Genomic DNA, 14,448 nt, shown 5'->3' with positions numbered 1-14,448 from the left:
TTATCTTTTTTCTATTTGCAAGATTTCATAATGCAATTGGTGCTTAAAAGCCTTTCATCAGAAATCAATTCTCCCTGTGTCTGCTTGGGTTTCCTCTCACAATCCAAAGATGTGCAGGTTAGGGTGAATTGGCCACACTAAGTTGTCCATTGTGTTCAGGGATGTGTAGGTTAGGTGCATTAGTCAGCGGTAAATGTAGAGTAATAGGGTAGGGAAATTGGTTTGGGTGGAAATGACTCTTCGGAGGGTCGATGTGGACTTGTTGAGCCAAAAGGCCTGTTTCCACACAGTAGGAATTCTATGAAAACATATTTTTGAATTATTGAGCTTTGTAATCATCAAAAAGTTATGTTAGGCTGGATATGTACTATGTAAACAAGTTACTTGGAGCTGTGTGATTCCATATATTTTAGCGAATGTAACTTTGTAACAATGGTAAACAGAGTTACCAACAATAGCTTTCAGAGCTCCCTCATTCTAGTGCCAGCTAGATATCCTTGGGAAGGGGCCAATAGCGCACGGGAGGTTTGGTGATGGATTCTGGGCAGAGTTGGATGCGGTGACTGGAGAGGGGATCCCCTGTGTGTTACACAACATAATTTCAGAATTCAGAAATTGCCAGATCACAGCAGAAGGGTAGGATTTTAAATGGGATTCCAAAAATGACTAATGGAGTCAGCAAAAGTAAATGTTTGTTCTTAGCTTTAGTGGTTTTAAAGTTTATCTCTTTATTGCAGTAGAGATGGATGAGATAAGGTGCATCACATCAAGTAAAAATGACAGGAAATGCTAATATGCTTGAAATGTACAGCTGACATTGTTGCTTATCCAAGTCTGACACTTATAATATCAAAGCTAGTTTGTCACCAAAAGAATGGGATAATTCCAAAAGTAAACAGGCTTGGCGTTTGCAGTTGGAGTGCTGCTGGGAAAATCCCAGAAATATCCAGTGAGGTCAAAGCACCTTCTGCAATTTGGTGTGCAGTTTAATTAGAAAACAAAAAAAAAATCTATTTGGGAAATAATGAGAGCAATGCTGTACTACAAATTCTTAGAATAACATTCGCGTTTATGTAGCACCTTTTAGTATAGTAAAATGTCCAACACAGTTCACAGAATTATTATCAGACAGACATGACCATTGACTTATGCAATTAAGATCTAGGACAGATGACCAAATCGTTGGCCAAAGAGTTAGGTAGGTCTTGAGAGAGATTACTAATTGTGGTGACTTTTTTGGAGCTCATGGCCTTGACATCTGAGAAGAGGGCCATCTACAGAGAGCCAATAGAAATTGGGCTTGCATAAGACACTTGAGTTCAAGAAGCAAAAAGCTTTGAGATTTAGTGGTGGAGTAGTTCAGAGATCAGTAATCTAGTGACGTGCAGAGATGGGGAATATTAGAAAGCTTTGTTGATGGAGAGGGTACGAGCTCAGGATCTCAGCTTGGGAGTATATAGGACAACAAGTTTGCCAGTGGTCTAGTTCAGCTGCAGTTAGTGACCATGGACAAAGATAGAGATCGCTAGGGGAATACATTTGTAGTAGGGAATGGAGACACTGGCTTCAATTTATTCCAATATTTATTTGTAGAAATGTTCTATCGTCTAACACAATGTTTGACAAATTCCAGTGCTGCGCAAAAGTCTAAATTTGTAATGGCGAGGTATAGCTTGTGATGTTGGCATACATGTGGCATCTTAAATGTGCTTTTACATGTTATCGCTGGTGGATAGCATGTAAATGAGAAAGGAGTGTGAAATATATTAAATTGTGAAGTCTAGTTTATGGGGAAAATTAAATTTACCAATCTGAATTTTGCCTGAAAACAGTTCTCTGTGTCAATTTACTGCACTACCTCAGATATACTGCCATGATTGCTTGAACTCATCACCTGATGCAGTATACTCCACTACAGTATTAAACTGTACTTTAAAGAAAATGCTGTGGTGCATTGAATATCCTGAGCACTTAAGGAAATTATGCATTCCTGTTGAAGTTAATAAGTTTTAACTGATCAAGAGTAGCATCTGCACTTGTATATTTAGGCTTGTGCAAAGCTTATCTCTGGCAAGTAGAGTGTACGTTTCAGCCAACAGTTATTGGAAAGACCTTGCTATCTGCCCTTCACGCTCTGAAATCACCAGACTCTCGGCCATAGTGCAACATAACAGCAGTCTGAGTATGCTTATCATTTTTAATGAGTGCTCTGTACTATGCAACTTAAATTGTAATTTTGTATTAACAGAGTATTTCAGACGAAATGTTCTACCAGTTGAGCAATATGCTACCTCAAATTTTTAGAGTTTCTTCTACCTTGACACTGACCTCCAGACGATGAGCTAACACAAGTATTCAGTGAACAGTGAATGAGGTATGCTGGAAGGTCACTTTTCTGTGCCTTTCGGGCAGTATATTTTTTTAAAATAAAGATTTGTGTGTTGTTTCCCATGGAATGAATGAACAAAATGTTTGCTGACTTCAATGGAACATTAAGCAGTTAAAATTGTATTTTAAGTTGAAATAACAATCAACTTGTATACTATTTGTACCGATACTGTAATTGGTGACATGTTATAATGATGACATTTGTCTCCTTTTGTAAGGAAACTCCTGAGGAATTACCAAGCAATGTTATTTGTAAGCAAATTTAATGAACTTGCATCAAATTCCTCTTTAAGTAATTTCAACAAAGTTGATGGATGATGCCCTATTTATTTTAAACAAGTTTAACTCTTTCACTAAAGTAGCAGAAAAGTATTCAGTATAAACACACACTGCTTTTGAACAGTCACATCTTCAGACATTTCCAGACAACAATGAATATTACGTTGAGAAAATATAAAAACAATTTCAGTTTTTGTGCATTAGTCATCTGTATATCTGAATTGATACTGTCAGCCCAAGAATAATTTAAATTTGTGAAATTGCTTATGGTGCTGATAATTTTCATATTTTTATAGACATTGGTATTTAATTATAAAACTACTATAACAATATTGCCACACATCCTTCATTATCATCATGACAGCTGGTTGTACCAATCTGCTTTTTCTCATCATTGAAGTATTCATTCTCACCGTTCTTGGCTCCCTGACTCAAATAAAATGTTGTTATTACAGACATGTATATGCTAAAGTAATGTTAAAATCTAGTAATAATGGTATAAAGAAACACTTTATCATGAAGGGATTAGTGCAGATTTATTTCAATTAAAAGTACAAATTTCAACTGTTGGCATGGTGCTCTAGTCTGCGAATGTAAATCATGATTTATGGGCTATTTGGAGATAACTGCTTAGGGGAGAGATGGTACAGTATGTGATTCGACTCTGCACAGACCATATCACAAATTAAAAGTTATGATTGGAAATAAATGTTTGAAAGATAGCATGAATAATGAAGCAGTCGATATTAATTTGAAGCATTATTGCTCATTTCCATGTCAGCCAAATAAATATTTCTTACATCACTCAATCTATTTTTCATTACTTTTTACATATTTATCATGTGATAGAAAGGAAACATTAATGTTTTACTGGGCTTTAATTTGGAGAATTAGATGCCTCTTTTAAATGATGCTAAGTTAGGGTTTAATATTTATTAGAGTCATACAGCATATAAACCTGACCCTTCAGTCCAACCTGTCCATACCAACCAAGTTTCCCAAACTAAAACTAGTTTCTTTTGCCAGCTTTCGGCCCATCCTTATAAACCTTTTCATATTAATGTGCCTGTCCAAATGACTTTTGAAGTTGAAAACTGTACCTTCATATACCATTTCCTCTGGCAGTTCATTCCACATACAAACACCCTCTGTGAAAATGTTGCCCCTCAGGTTCCTTTTTAAATCTTTCTCCTCTCACCTTAAAATTATGCCCTCCATTTTTGAACTCCTCTACCCTGGGGAAAAGACCTTTGGTTATTCACCTTGTCTATGCCATAATTTTATAAACCTTTATAAGAACACCCCTCAATCTCCTACCGTACAGTGAAAAATGTTGGATACTGCCTGAACTGCTGTGCTTTTCCAGCACCACTTTAATCCAGAATCTGGTTTCCATCATCTGCAGTCATTGTTTTTACCACGCTGAAAAAATTTTACAGCCTATCCAGCCTCTCCTTGTATCACAAACCCTCCAGTCCCAGTAATATCCTTGTAAATCTTTTCTGCGCACTCTCTAATTTAATAATATCCTTCCTAGAGTAGGATGACTACAACTACACACTACTCCAAAAGTGGCTTCACCAACGTCCTGTACAACCCTAACATGACGTCCCAACTCCTGTACTCAGTGGTCTGAGCAATGAAGGCAAGTGTGCTAAACATCTGTACCACCTTGTCAACCTGTGACACAACTTTCAAAGAACTATGTACCTTCAATAGTTATTTCCAGGGTCAGTTAGTACAGAATGGTCTGTTTCTCTATTATATATTGAGTATATTTGAAGAAGTTGACATGCTGCATTTTCTTTTTAAAAATCAATGGATTTGTTTTATTCCAGATTGTTAATGAATCCATTGTGTGTATCTGTTGATGGAGTTAAATCACATGAGGTTCATCATTCTCTGGCATTACATCAGTTATAATTATAGAAACTCTACCAGGTGCACTACTCGGAATTTTGAATTTAGTAGTACAAATAATTTGCATGAGAAATAAGTTTGAGAGACTTGAAAGAAAAATCCAAGAGTCTTCACGTCTCAATTACAGCTTTTGTTTTTAAATTCTCAATTCTAAATAATGGTGCAATCAATTTGGTTTTGAAAGTTTTAGAAACTAAGAGCACATATATCTTATTCATTGTGAGTATTTTGTTGAAAGTAGTGTCTGCTGTAAAGACCTCCATCATTTTGTTTTTCTTTATTTTGGATTGTGGACCAAAATGGGGAAAGGATATTACTGTAAACCAAGGAGTTTTAAAAATATTAAAATAAGTTTATTTGTGGATAGCTTCTTAGTGAACAACACACAAGCAGAAGGTATCAAGATTGCCAGACACACCATCTCTCTATCTGCCCCTGCAATGAAAGATGACTAATCTCTCTCAACATTTGCTATAAACTGGTGCCTCAAAGGAGTGACTACAAGACTGAACGATTAATGTAGTAACCATCAAAACTCAGGATTGGAAGAAGAAAAAGGGAAACCTCATCAAATCCTGTGAACTAGTGCAAATGAACTGTGTTCCCCAGTATTTCTCCCTCCTATCATAACAGCAGTTTGTTTGTCCATATGTATGTATAGGATTTAAGATTGGATTGAGCTTAAGCTAGCACAATTATAAGATGATAATTCATATTTTGTTTTCATGTAGGTAGAACTTATTTCTTTGTAATAACTAGTTGTTTCTTGTTAAAGAAACCTGGTCAGTGTTTTCTATTAACCAGACTCCATCACCTGAGTAAGCTGGGGCACTGAGTAATTTGATTAAGTCTTTAATTTTTGTAATGATCACAGAGCAGTGAGGTTCAAGTATCAGAGTACATTCTCATGACCATGAGTGCAAATTGTTCCCTTTATTTACAGGAACAAGCGCAGTACCTTGTTTTCTGCAACACATTAAATACTATGATATCCAAGCAGCTATGTACACTGAAATCTACTAAGCTCATCTGAGTAATAACTGAAGACTATTTCCTCCACACTGTTCAGCACTTTTGTAAACTTACTAATAAATAAAAAGGTGTAAAATACTGTTACGTGAAGGAAATCTTAATTTTGCTGGCATTTTCCTGTGGTCATCTGAACTGTTTCAGTATAGTAATATTCTATTGAGAGTATATGTTAATGTTTGATCACCTATGTGCAGCCATAGAAAATTGTGTGGGAGGACCTTAGTCTGTTCAATGATTCTCAGAGCCCCAGAAATAGGAGCAGGATTAGCCCATTTGAACCTGCTTATCCTTCAATTTGATCATGGCTAAATATCCAACTCAGTATCCTGTTCTCACTTTCTCCCTCTATCCTTTGATCCCTTTATGCCTAACAACTATATCCAACTCCTTCTTGAAAACATTCAATGTTTTGAACTCTATCACTTTCTGTAGCAGAGAATTTCACGGGTTCATCATTCTGGGTGAAGAAATTCCTCCTCATCTCAGTCCTAAACAGGCTACCTGTCATCCTTAACAAATGACCTTTGATTCCAGAGCAGAGTCATTGGAAACATCCTTCCTGCATTTACCCTGACTAGTTGTGTGTGAATCTTATAGGTGTCTATGATATTTTAACCCCCCCCCCCCACGCCAAGCATCGTTCTAAAATCTAGTAAATGTAGTCCTGTTTCCAGTCCAGTAAATGTAGTCCAGTCCTGTTTCCCTTCATATATGTCAGTCCTGCTATCCTAGAAATCAGTAAGCCTTTGTTGTACTCCATCTACAGTCTGAGCATCCTACCTCTGCTAAGGAGGCAAAATTGTAACAAACTTCCAGTGTGATCTCACCAAGGCACTTTACAATTGCAGCATAGCATCCCTGATCTTGTACTCATCCTCTTGCTTTGATATCCGACATATTATCTGCCTTTTTCACTACCTGCTGCACCTACATGTTTAATTTTAACGACTGTTGTATGAGGACACCTAAAATGTCATTGCACCTTTCCCCATTTTAGTAACAATCTGCCTTCCTGTCTTTGCAATCGACGTGGATTACCTCACACTGTTGTACTTCATCTGCCATCATTTGGACACCCACTCATCTTGTCCTATTCACACTGAAATATCTCTGCATCTTCCCCATAGTCTATCCTCCCACCAAATCATGTCATCTGCAAATTAAAGATATTACATGTAGTTCCTTCATCTAAATTATTAATATATATTGTGACGAGCTGCGATCCAAGTTCTGATCTCTGCAGTACTCAACCAGTCACTGGCTACCACTTTGGGGGGGAAAAAAATCCCAGTTATTCTAACTGTTTGCGGCCAGTCTACCAACCAATTCTCTATCTGTGGAGAAAGTGAGGACTGCAGATGCTGGAGATCAGTCAAGAGTATGGTGCTGGAAAACCACAGCAGGTCAGGAGCAGGAGAATTGACATTGAGCAAGAGCCCTTCATCAGGAATAAGGCTGGGAGCCTCAGGGGGTAGGTCTGGGGGCAAGGTAGCTGAGAGTGCGATAGGTAGATAGAGGTGGGAGTAATGGTGATAGGTTGGAGAGGAGGGTGGAGCAGATAGGTGGGAAGGAAGATGGACAGGTCATGAGGGCAGTGCTGAGTTGGAAGGTTGGAACTGGGAAAAGGTAGCGGGAGGGGAAATGAGGAATCTGGTGAAGACCACACTGATCCAGCACCCACACTGATCCAGCACCACACTCAGTTCTCTTTCTGTATCAGTCCACTATCCCAATTCCATACACTTAATTTTACATGCTATTCTCTTATGCGGGAACTTACCAAAAGTCTTGTGGAAGTCCAGATAAGCAACATCTATTATCAACTTTACTATTTACATCTCAAAATTTCAGTAGATTTGCCTATCACAAATGCACGTGGATCTTGTTGCTATTTTCTCAGTGTTCTGCTATTAAATCTTTTATAATAGATTATGGTAGTAAGGAAAAATGCTAATGTCAGTCTGACCAGTGTATAATTCCTTGTTTTCTCTCCACTCCCTTGGTTTAAAAAATGGGGTTACAATAGCTACTCTCTAATCCATAGGAACTGTTCCAGAGTCTATAGAATCTTTAAGAGTGACCACCAATATATCCATTATTTCTTGGGCATTTTCTTAAGTACAGGCAGACATAGATAATCAGGCCCTGGAGACTTATCAGCTTTTAATCACATCAGTTGCCCCAAAATCATTTCCCTGCTGATAATTGATTTCCTTCAGTTCCTCCCTGTCACTAGACCCCCATGTTCCCCAGCACTTTTTTTTTGGACATTGTCTCCTCCTTTGCAAAGACCGATTCCAAATATATATTTAATTGGTTTGCCATCTCTTTCTTCCCCCTTTATAACTTCCCCTGTTTTAGACTAATATGCCAAAAGACAGTAAGAGAGCATAATCTTATGACTTATTATTTATAAAATAACTGTGACAATATATACAAAAATGTTTTCTCAATTTTGCTTTCATTTTGAAATGCACAATTCAGTGGCTTTCAACCAATTAATTTGGTCTTTTTAAAATATATTTTGATTGAAAGATAATCACAATGTCACAATTCACGTTGCACAAAAAAAAAGTCATTTCATGTTTTACTTGGATCTTAGCTAACAGAATGAGTACAATAATGTGAGAGGTATTGTCTGTCAGATTAGGTGAATGTTCTAATCGATGTTTTCCAACCGTACAGAGAGGTTATAAAGCTGTGTGGCTGAGCAGAAACCCAAATGTCCCCAGACCATCAGTTCCATTAATTTACTAAATGTGCCACCATGCAACAAAGTTAAAGGGGCCACATCTTTAATTAAGTAACTCACTTCAAAAAATTAGTGTGAACATTGGATGAGAAATTAAACCACGATCCTGCATTCTCCCTTGCAAATCATGGCACAATTTGAAGAATAGCTGGAGAGTTCAACCTTTGCTGATAAATGTTACAGTTCCATTAAACTAGACTATCTGTTCATGTGTCATTTCTTTTAAAAGGCTCCTTGCTTATAAAACACAGGTAACTATGTTTCAGATGTACATTATTGGTTGCTTTGCAACACCTTAAATACAGAAGAGACAATAAAAATAATTATTTTTAATTTCTCTTTGCAGTCTGTGATAATAAGCTAACCTTGTGATGTTATGAATACTCATTTTGCAGGTGAGACATGCAGATACATAACTGCAATAACTTTATGATTTGGAGATGCCGGTGTTGGACTGGGGTGTACAAAGTTAAATATCACACAACACCAGGTGATAGTCCAACAGGTTTAATTGGAAGCACACTAGCTTTCGGAATGACGCTCCTTCATCAGGACTATCACCTGATGAAGGAGCGTCGCTCTGAAAGCGAGTGCACTTCCAATTAAACCTGTTGGACTATAACCTGGTGTTGTGTGATTTTTTAAACTTTGCAATAACTTTATGCCAGCAAAGTAGGAGACTGCGAAACCCTGAATGATACCATTGAAGGAATGTTTAAAGCACTGTCCAGGAACAATTTTCCACATGTCTGCTGCAAATTCAGAGCCACATTCACCCAAGAGGGCACATTGGGAAATCAATCCCCATGATTTTCCTGTCCATTTGCTGGCATTCCAATAATCAATCTTTTGGTATTAAAATTGCAAAGTTTCAAATCAAAAGTAAAGGAATGTTTTAATACACCTTTCCAACGAGTTTATTTAAAACAAGGCAAAATTCTGAGTCATACTGGAAATCTGAAATATAAATAGAAAATGCTGGAAGTATTCAACAATACATAATGGGACAGAAATAAAATCAATGTCAATTAATCTTTCCATTTGGATTGTATTCCTGGTGTCAGGATGAATTCCAGGTTGGGAAATTAGATGTGACTGGAATCAATTAGGAAGATAACTTTGGGAGGCCTGTCCTATCAGAGATAGCTGCTGGGTTCTGGTGTAGGAGGTTGATTCAGCGTAGCTCATGGATACTGACCACTGTTGCAGTGTGGGAAATGCCTGGTTATCCACAGGAATGTCAGTGCTGCCATAGAGACAGCCTTCAATGAGGGGAAATTGGCTACCATTTAAAACAAGGCAAAATTCTGAGTCAAGATTAGAGTGGTGCTAGAAAAGCACAGCAGGTCAGGCAGCATCCGAGGAGCAGAAAAATCGACGTTTCGGGCAAAAGCCCTTCAGGAATGAAGGCAGGAAGCCTCCAGCAGGGAGTCATGCTGGAAATCTGAAATATAAATAGAAAATGCTGGAAGTATTCAACAATACATAAATGGGACAGAAATAAAATCAATGTCAATTATTTTTTCCTTTAATTTAGAGCAAGCATAAGATGAGACAGTGGTCATAAAGTGGCTGCATGGAGTTACTGGCTACCTGGGAATAGATCCTCTTTGTGAATTGTTACCAGCAAATAAATTGAAATTCTAAAATGATCTACAGCTTGGAGACGCCACAATATGACACCTCTGATTCATTTACAGAGTTCTGGAAATAAAAATTCCACATGTTCAGCAAAATGCATATCAAGTGGCTCCTTAATTAACTTATTTAGGTATCAGCTTGCTCTTTTGGTTACACTAGGTAAAAACAATGACTGCAGATGCTGGTTGCACTGTCAGCTCTGACATGTAAGATTCTGGGTCCAAATCCCACCCCAGAATTTGGACTTAAGCATAAATATCTAGGTCGACACTCAGCAACTGAGGTAGGCTGCTATATTGCTGAAGGTGGTATCTTTTGGACACGATATGAAATCACGACCCCACTTGTTTGTTCAAATGGATGTGCATAATATTTTTTTTTAGAAGTGCCAAAGAGTTATTTCTGGTGTCCTGTCCAAATTTTCTTTCAATTAATATCACACACAAAAAATTAACAAATGGTTTGGATGTCATTATTCTATTTATGAAAATCTGCTGTCTGCAAGCTAGCTGGTAAGCTTCCTCAGTTCTAGAATGATTAGAGCTCAGAAATTACTTAATTGGTTGTAAAATACCTTGAGACATCTGATAGTTGTGAAAAGTGTTATATAAATGAGAATCTGTATTTTTGGTTGACCGCCTGCAGCTTCCAGGCAGGTCACCAACATTCTTAAGATGTCTGACACAGAACATCTAATGGAGGTGATAAACATTGTGCAATTTGTACACTCCTCTGTCTCTGGCAAGATTCCATCCAGTGCCTGAACTGGAAAATGCTACAGATGTTCAATCAAATTCACACCTGATTTCCTCAATATATAAGAGATAACATCGTTTAGGAAATGTATCATATCAACTGAAAGCAAATATAAGATTACCATTTCATCTGTTTATGACCCTGAACAATAGGAGGGGGAGGATGTAGCATCTCCTGCATTTGCTTGGAAGCAATGGGAAGGAGAACAGATGTTGGGCATGACAGAAGAATTATATAGGGGTGAGCAAAGAAGCAGCAAAAGGCTTTGAATGTGATATGTTATTGAAAAGTGTGAAATAATTCACTTTGAAAGAAGTAACAAGACAAGGGAGTACTCTGGATGGCAGGACACAATGAAACTCAGAGGAGCAGAGTGACCTTGAGGTGCTTGTCCACAGTTCGCAGAAGGTGGCGGAACAGGTTAATAGTGTGGTCAAGAATGAAAATGGGGCACTTGCTTTCCCAGTCATGAAATATTCTATAAGAGCAGGAAGGTTATGTTGGAACTGTACAAAAAACTTTGGTTAGGTGCAGTTCCAGTCACCTCCCTATAGAAAGGATGTGATCGTACTGGAGAGGGTAGAGAGGAGAGTCACCAGGTTGTTGCCGAGGATGGAACATTTTAGTTATGAACAGAAGCTGAATATGCTTGGGTTGGTTTCCTAGAGCAGAGAAGGCTGAAGGGGTACCTGATAGTTGTGTATACAACCATGAGGTGCATGGCTACGGTAGATAGAAAGCAGCTTTTGCCCTTAAGGGTCAATAATGAGGGGGCATAATTTTAAAGAGAAAGGCAGGAGGTTTAAAGGGGATTGGAGGCTGGTGGAAATTTGGACAGCATTGTTCAGGAGGTTAGCAGAGATGGAAAAAATCAGAACCTTTAAAATGTATGTGGATGTCCACTTGGAATGTCATAATATTCAAGCCTATGATCCAAGTGAGGAAAGTGGGTTTATTTTTGGGGTGAAGGGCTCCTTCTGCTCTGTATGATTCTGTGCTGGAAGGCAAGGTTGACTACATTGCTTGGCCCCATTCCTACCTCATTTTGTTTTGTATCATCACAAAGAGGTTGCAAATGGCAACCTCAAATTTTACTTTGGGGAATTCAATATCCTTTCCAGGACCTAAGGTGCTGAATATCTGTAATTGGATAGTTTAGTAGCTTTATCAATTGCCAAACTCTTTTCATTTGCAATAATTCCAATCAGAAATATTCTTCACTATATGGCATTCATTATCCTAGGATAATTCATAACTCCATACTGTCTAATCTGAGCAGTATACTCTTGAGATACAGGTGTGAGAGAAGAAGAACCTGCTGCCATAGAGATGAGATTTAGGAACAATTCTTTAGAACACATTTGACAGTTCTATCCTAAACAGTTGCTGATTCTATATCACGCCTGCACAAAATGAAGGTTATTCCACTTTGAGTATCAAAGATTGTTCTTCAAGTTCTACCCCACCCTGACTCTGCTCTTCCTGCAGAAATTCCTATGTACCTGACAATTGCTAATTTTTGGCACTCAGAACCAATATATTTGCTGACCTGGTTCTATCAGGACCTCAGTGATATCGCTTACAGACATCCACAAAGCTCTCAACTGAGAGAGAGATAATCCATACAAAACGTTTTCATGGAAAGCAAAAAATTGAACTGCAAGTATATTGCCACAACATTGGAGGTTAAACGATCTCAAACCCTGAAAAAGAAAGCAAGCCCCAGGACTCAAACAATTATGAATGCACAAGTCCCTGTCCTTCCAGGAAAGTAGGTGCGCTTGTCCAGAATGTGGAGGCCTTATCCCACAGGGCAGCATCTTCTCAGTCCCCGGACAATGTGCATTATGGTGAGCAATATCAGGAAAATCAAGTGAGATGTCGAGCAAGAACCCTTCCAACTAAGCCCTTGGACTCAGAGGTAAGATTCTCACTATTGAGTAGCAACAGACTTATTAGCATGGATTATTGTTTATTAACTATTTAATTATTACCTAATCTCACCTCATTAATATAGAAGTTTCTATTTTCCCACCCACTGAATAGAAACTAGCTGCTGACAATTCCCAACAAAGTCAATGCCTGGTAACTCCAGCTTGCTGCTTGCTTCTCCAAAACTCCATCCTGGACACCTGGCACCAACAGTTCAGGGCACACTATGGGCAGCAGTTGCATGCACCTCACAGACAAGAGTTTCAACACATATCAACTTCCTGAAACAAAAGGCTCATAGTACTTATGTCTTGACTTGTCTTTCAGTGACAAATCTAGGCAACTTGTCATGGTTGTCAGGAGTCCTCAGTCAAGATATGGACATGTTTTATGGCACTGTGCTTTGTCAGTGCTACACTTGCATCATATGCCAGCTGCATTTGTGCCAAACACACTGCATGTTCAGGAACGAGAATGTCATGTCTCAAAGTTTCCATGGAGTTGTCCTCAGTCAAGTCTAGGGAGACACCCTTCAGGCAAAGATTCATGGCACAATAAACCAAAGAGAGGCACTTCACTTTAAGGGCTTAAGCACAGTTAGTCAGCCATTCAGGGCAGTGAGGTTCAGCAAGTCCCTATTTGTACAGTTCAGGATTTGGACCTTGGTTAGTCCTGTAGGTCCAGTGCAACCAGTCAGAGAGCTGTGTTGATATCAGTCAGAGAGCTGGTCACTCATTGTTCTGGACTGTCTAACTAAGTCACACAAGGTGGTGGGCCACTGTCAATCTTGGCAATTCATCACTAAGAGTCAAGGGAGATTATTAGGGATGACTGGTGCGAGGGGGAAACTGGGGTCTTTAATTGTGGGAATTGGAAGCAGCATGCTGGAATGTAGAGAGGAATATAACAGTGAAGAGGGCAGTTTACTGTATGGGGGAAGCATTGATTAATTTTGCAAAACTCTGTCAGTATGTCACTGAAGACTTGTTTGTCTCAAGAAATTGTGAAGTATTGTAATCATTTGTACTGCCTGCAACTCTGTGATAATTGGAATAGCCAAGTAAGCAATATGATTGTGGGTATAGAAATGTCTAATCCAAAATACAGTCAGGGAGACAGACTCGCTGTGCGTTGTGACCCCTGAATGCTGACTTGAAATAAACTTATTGTCTTGTTTGAATCAGCAACCACCTTGTATCTCTAGTATTATTTGAGTATACAACCCCTTGGCCTCTATAATGTGGATATGGCACACCTACCAATACAGAACGACCTAAGAACTAACAGTTTGTCTTGTCCTTTGATTCCACTCTGTCATTCAATTAAAATATTAGCTGATCTTTGACATCAACACAATCTTCCTGCACTAAGCCTATATCTCTTGATTTTTTTAATATGCTGAAATCTGTTTATCTCAATAGAACATAGAACATTACAGCGCAATACAGGCCCTTCAGCTCTCAATGTTGCACCGACCTGTGGAATCAATCTGAAGCCTATATATCCTACACTATTCCATTTTCATCCATATGTTTATCCAATAACCATTTAAATGCCCATAAAGTTGGCAAGTCTACTACTGTTGCAGGCAGTGCGTTCCACACCTCTACTACTCTGAGTAAAGAAACTACCTGTGACATCTGTCCTAGATCTATCAATCTTGAACATACTCAACAACTCAGCTTCCCATGCCAACTAGGATAGAGAATTTCAAAGATTTCTCCTCATCTCAGCCCTGAATGACCTGC

The 14,448-nt window shown here is 38.5% G+C and overlaps 1 protein-coding gene across 3 annotated transcripts in view; it reads left to right on the top strand.

Annotated features, from left to right (window-relative positions):
• c23h12orf4 (chromosome 23 C12orf4 homolog) overlaps window positions 1–5,975 on the top strand; it is a 57,518-nt gene extending 51,543 nt beyond the window's left edge. For 2 of the 3 annotated variants that reach the window (XM_043713686.1, XM_043713683.1), the window contains 2 exons: window positions 2,249–2,374; window positions 4,955–5,051. In XM_043713686.1, the coding sequence (XP_043569621.1) occupies window positions 2,249–2,341 (93 nt within the window). In that variant the 3' untranslated portion in view covers window positions 2,342–2,374; window positions 4,955–5,051. Of the gene's footprint in view, window positions 1–2,248; window positions 2,375–4,954 lie in introns of all 3 variants that reach the window. The other variant, XM_043713685.1, reaches the window with a different exon arrangement.
• Window positions 5,976–14,448: the final 8,473 nt, after the last annotated feature.

This window comes from Chiloscyllium plagiosum, chromosome 23 (assembly GCF_004010195.1).
Source record: "Chiloscyllium plagiosum isolate BGI_BamShark_2017 chromosome 23, ASM401019v2, whole genome shotgun sequence".
NCBI classification, from domain to species: domain Eukaryota; kingdom Metazoa; phylum Chordata; class Chondrichthyes; order Orectolobiformes; family Hemiscylliidae; genus Chiloscyllium; species Chiloscyllium plagiosum.
This window is presented reverse-complemented; position numbering and strand designations above follow the sequence as displayed.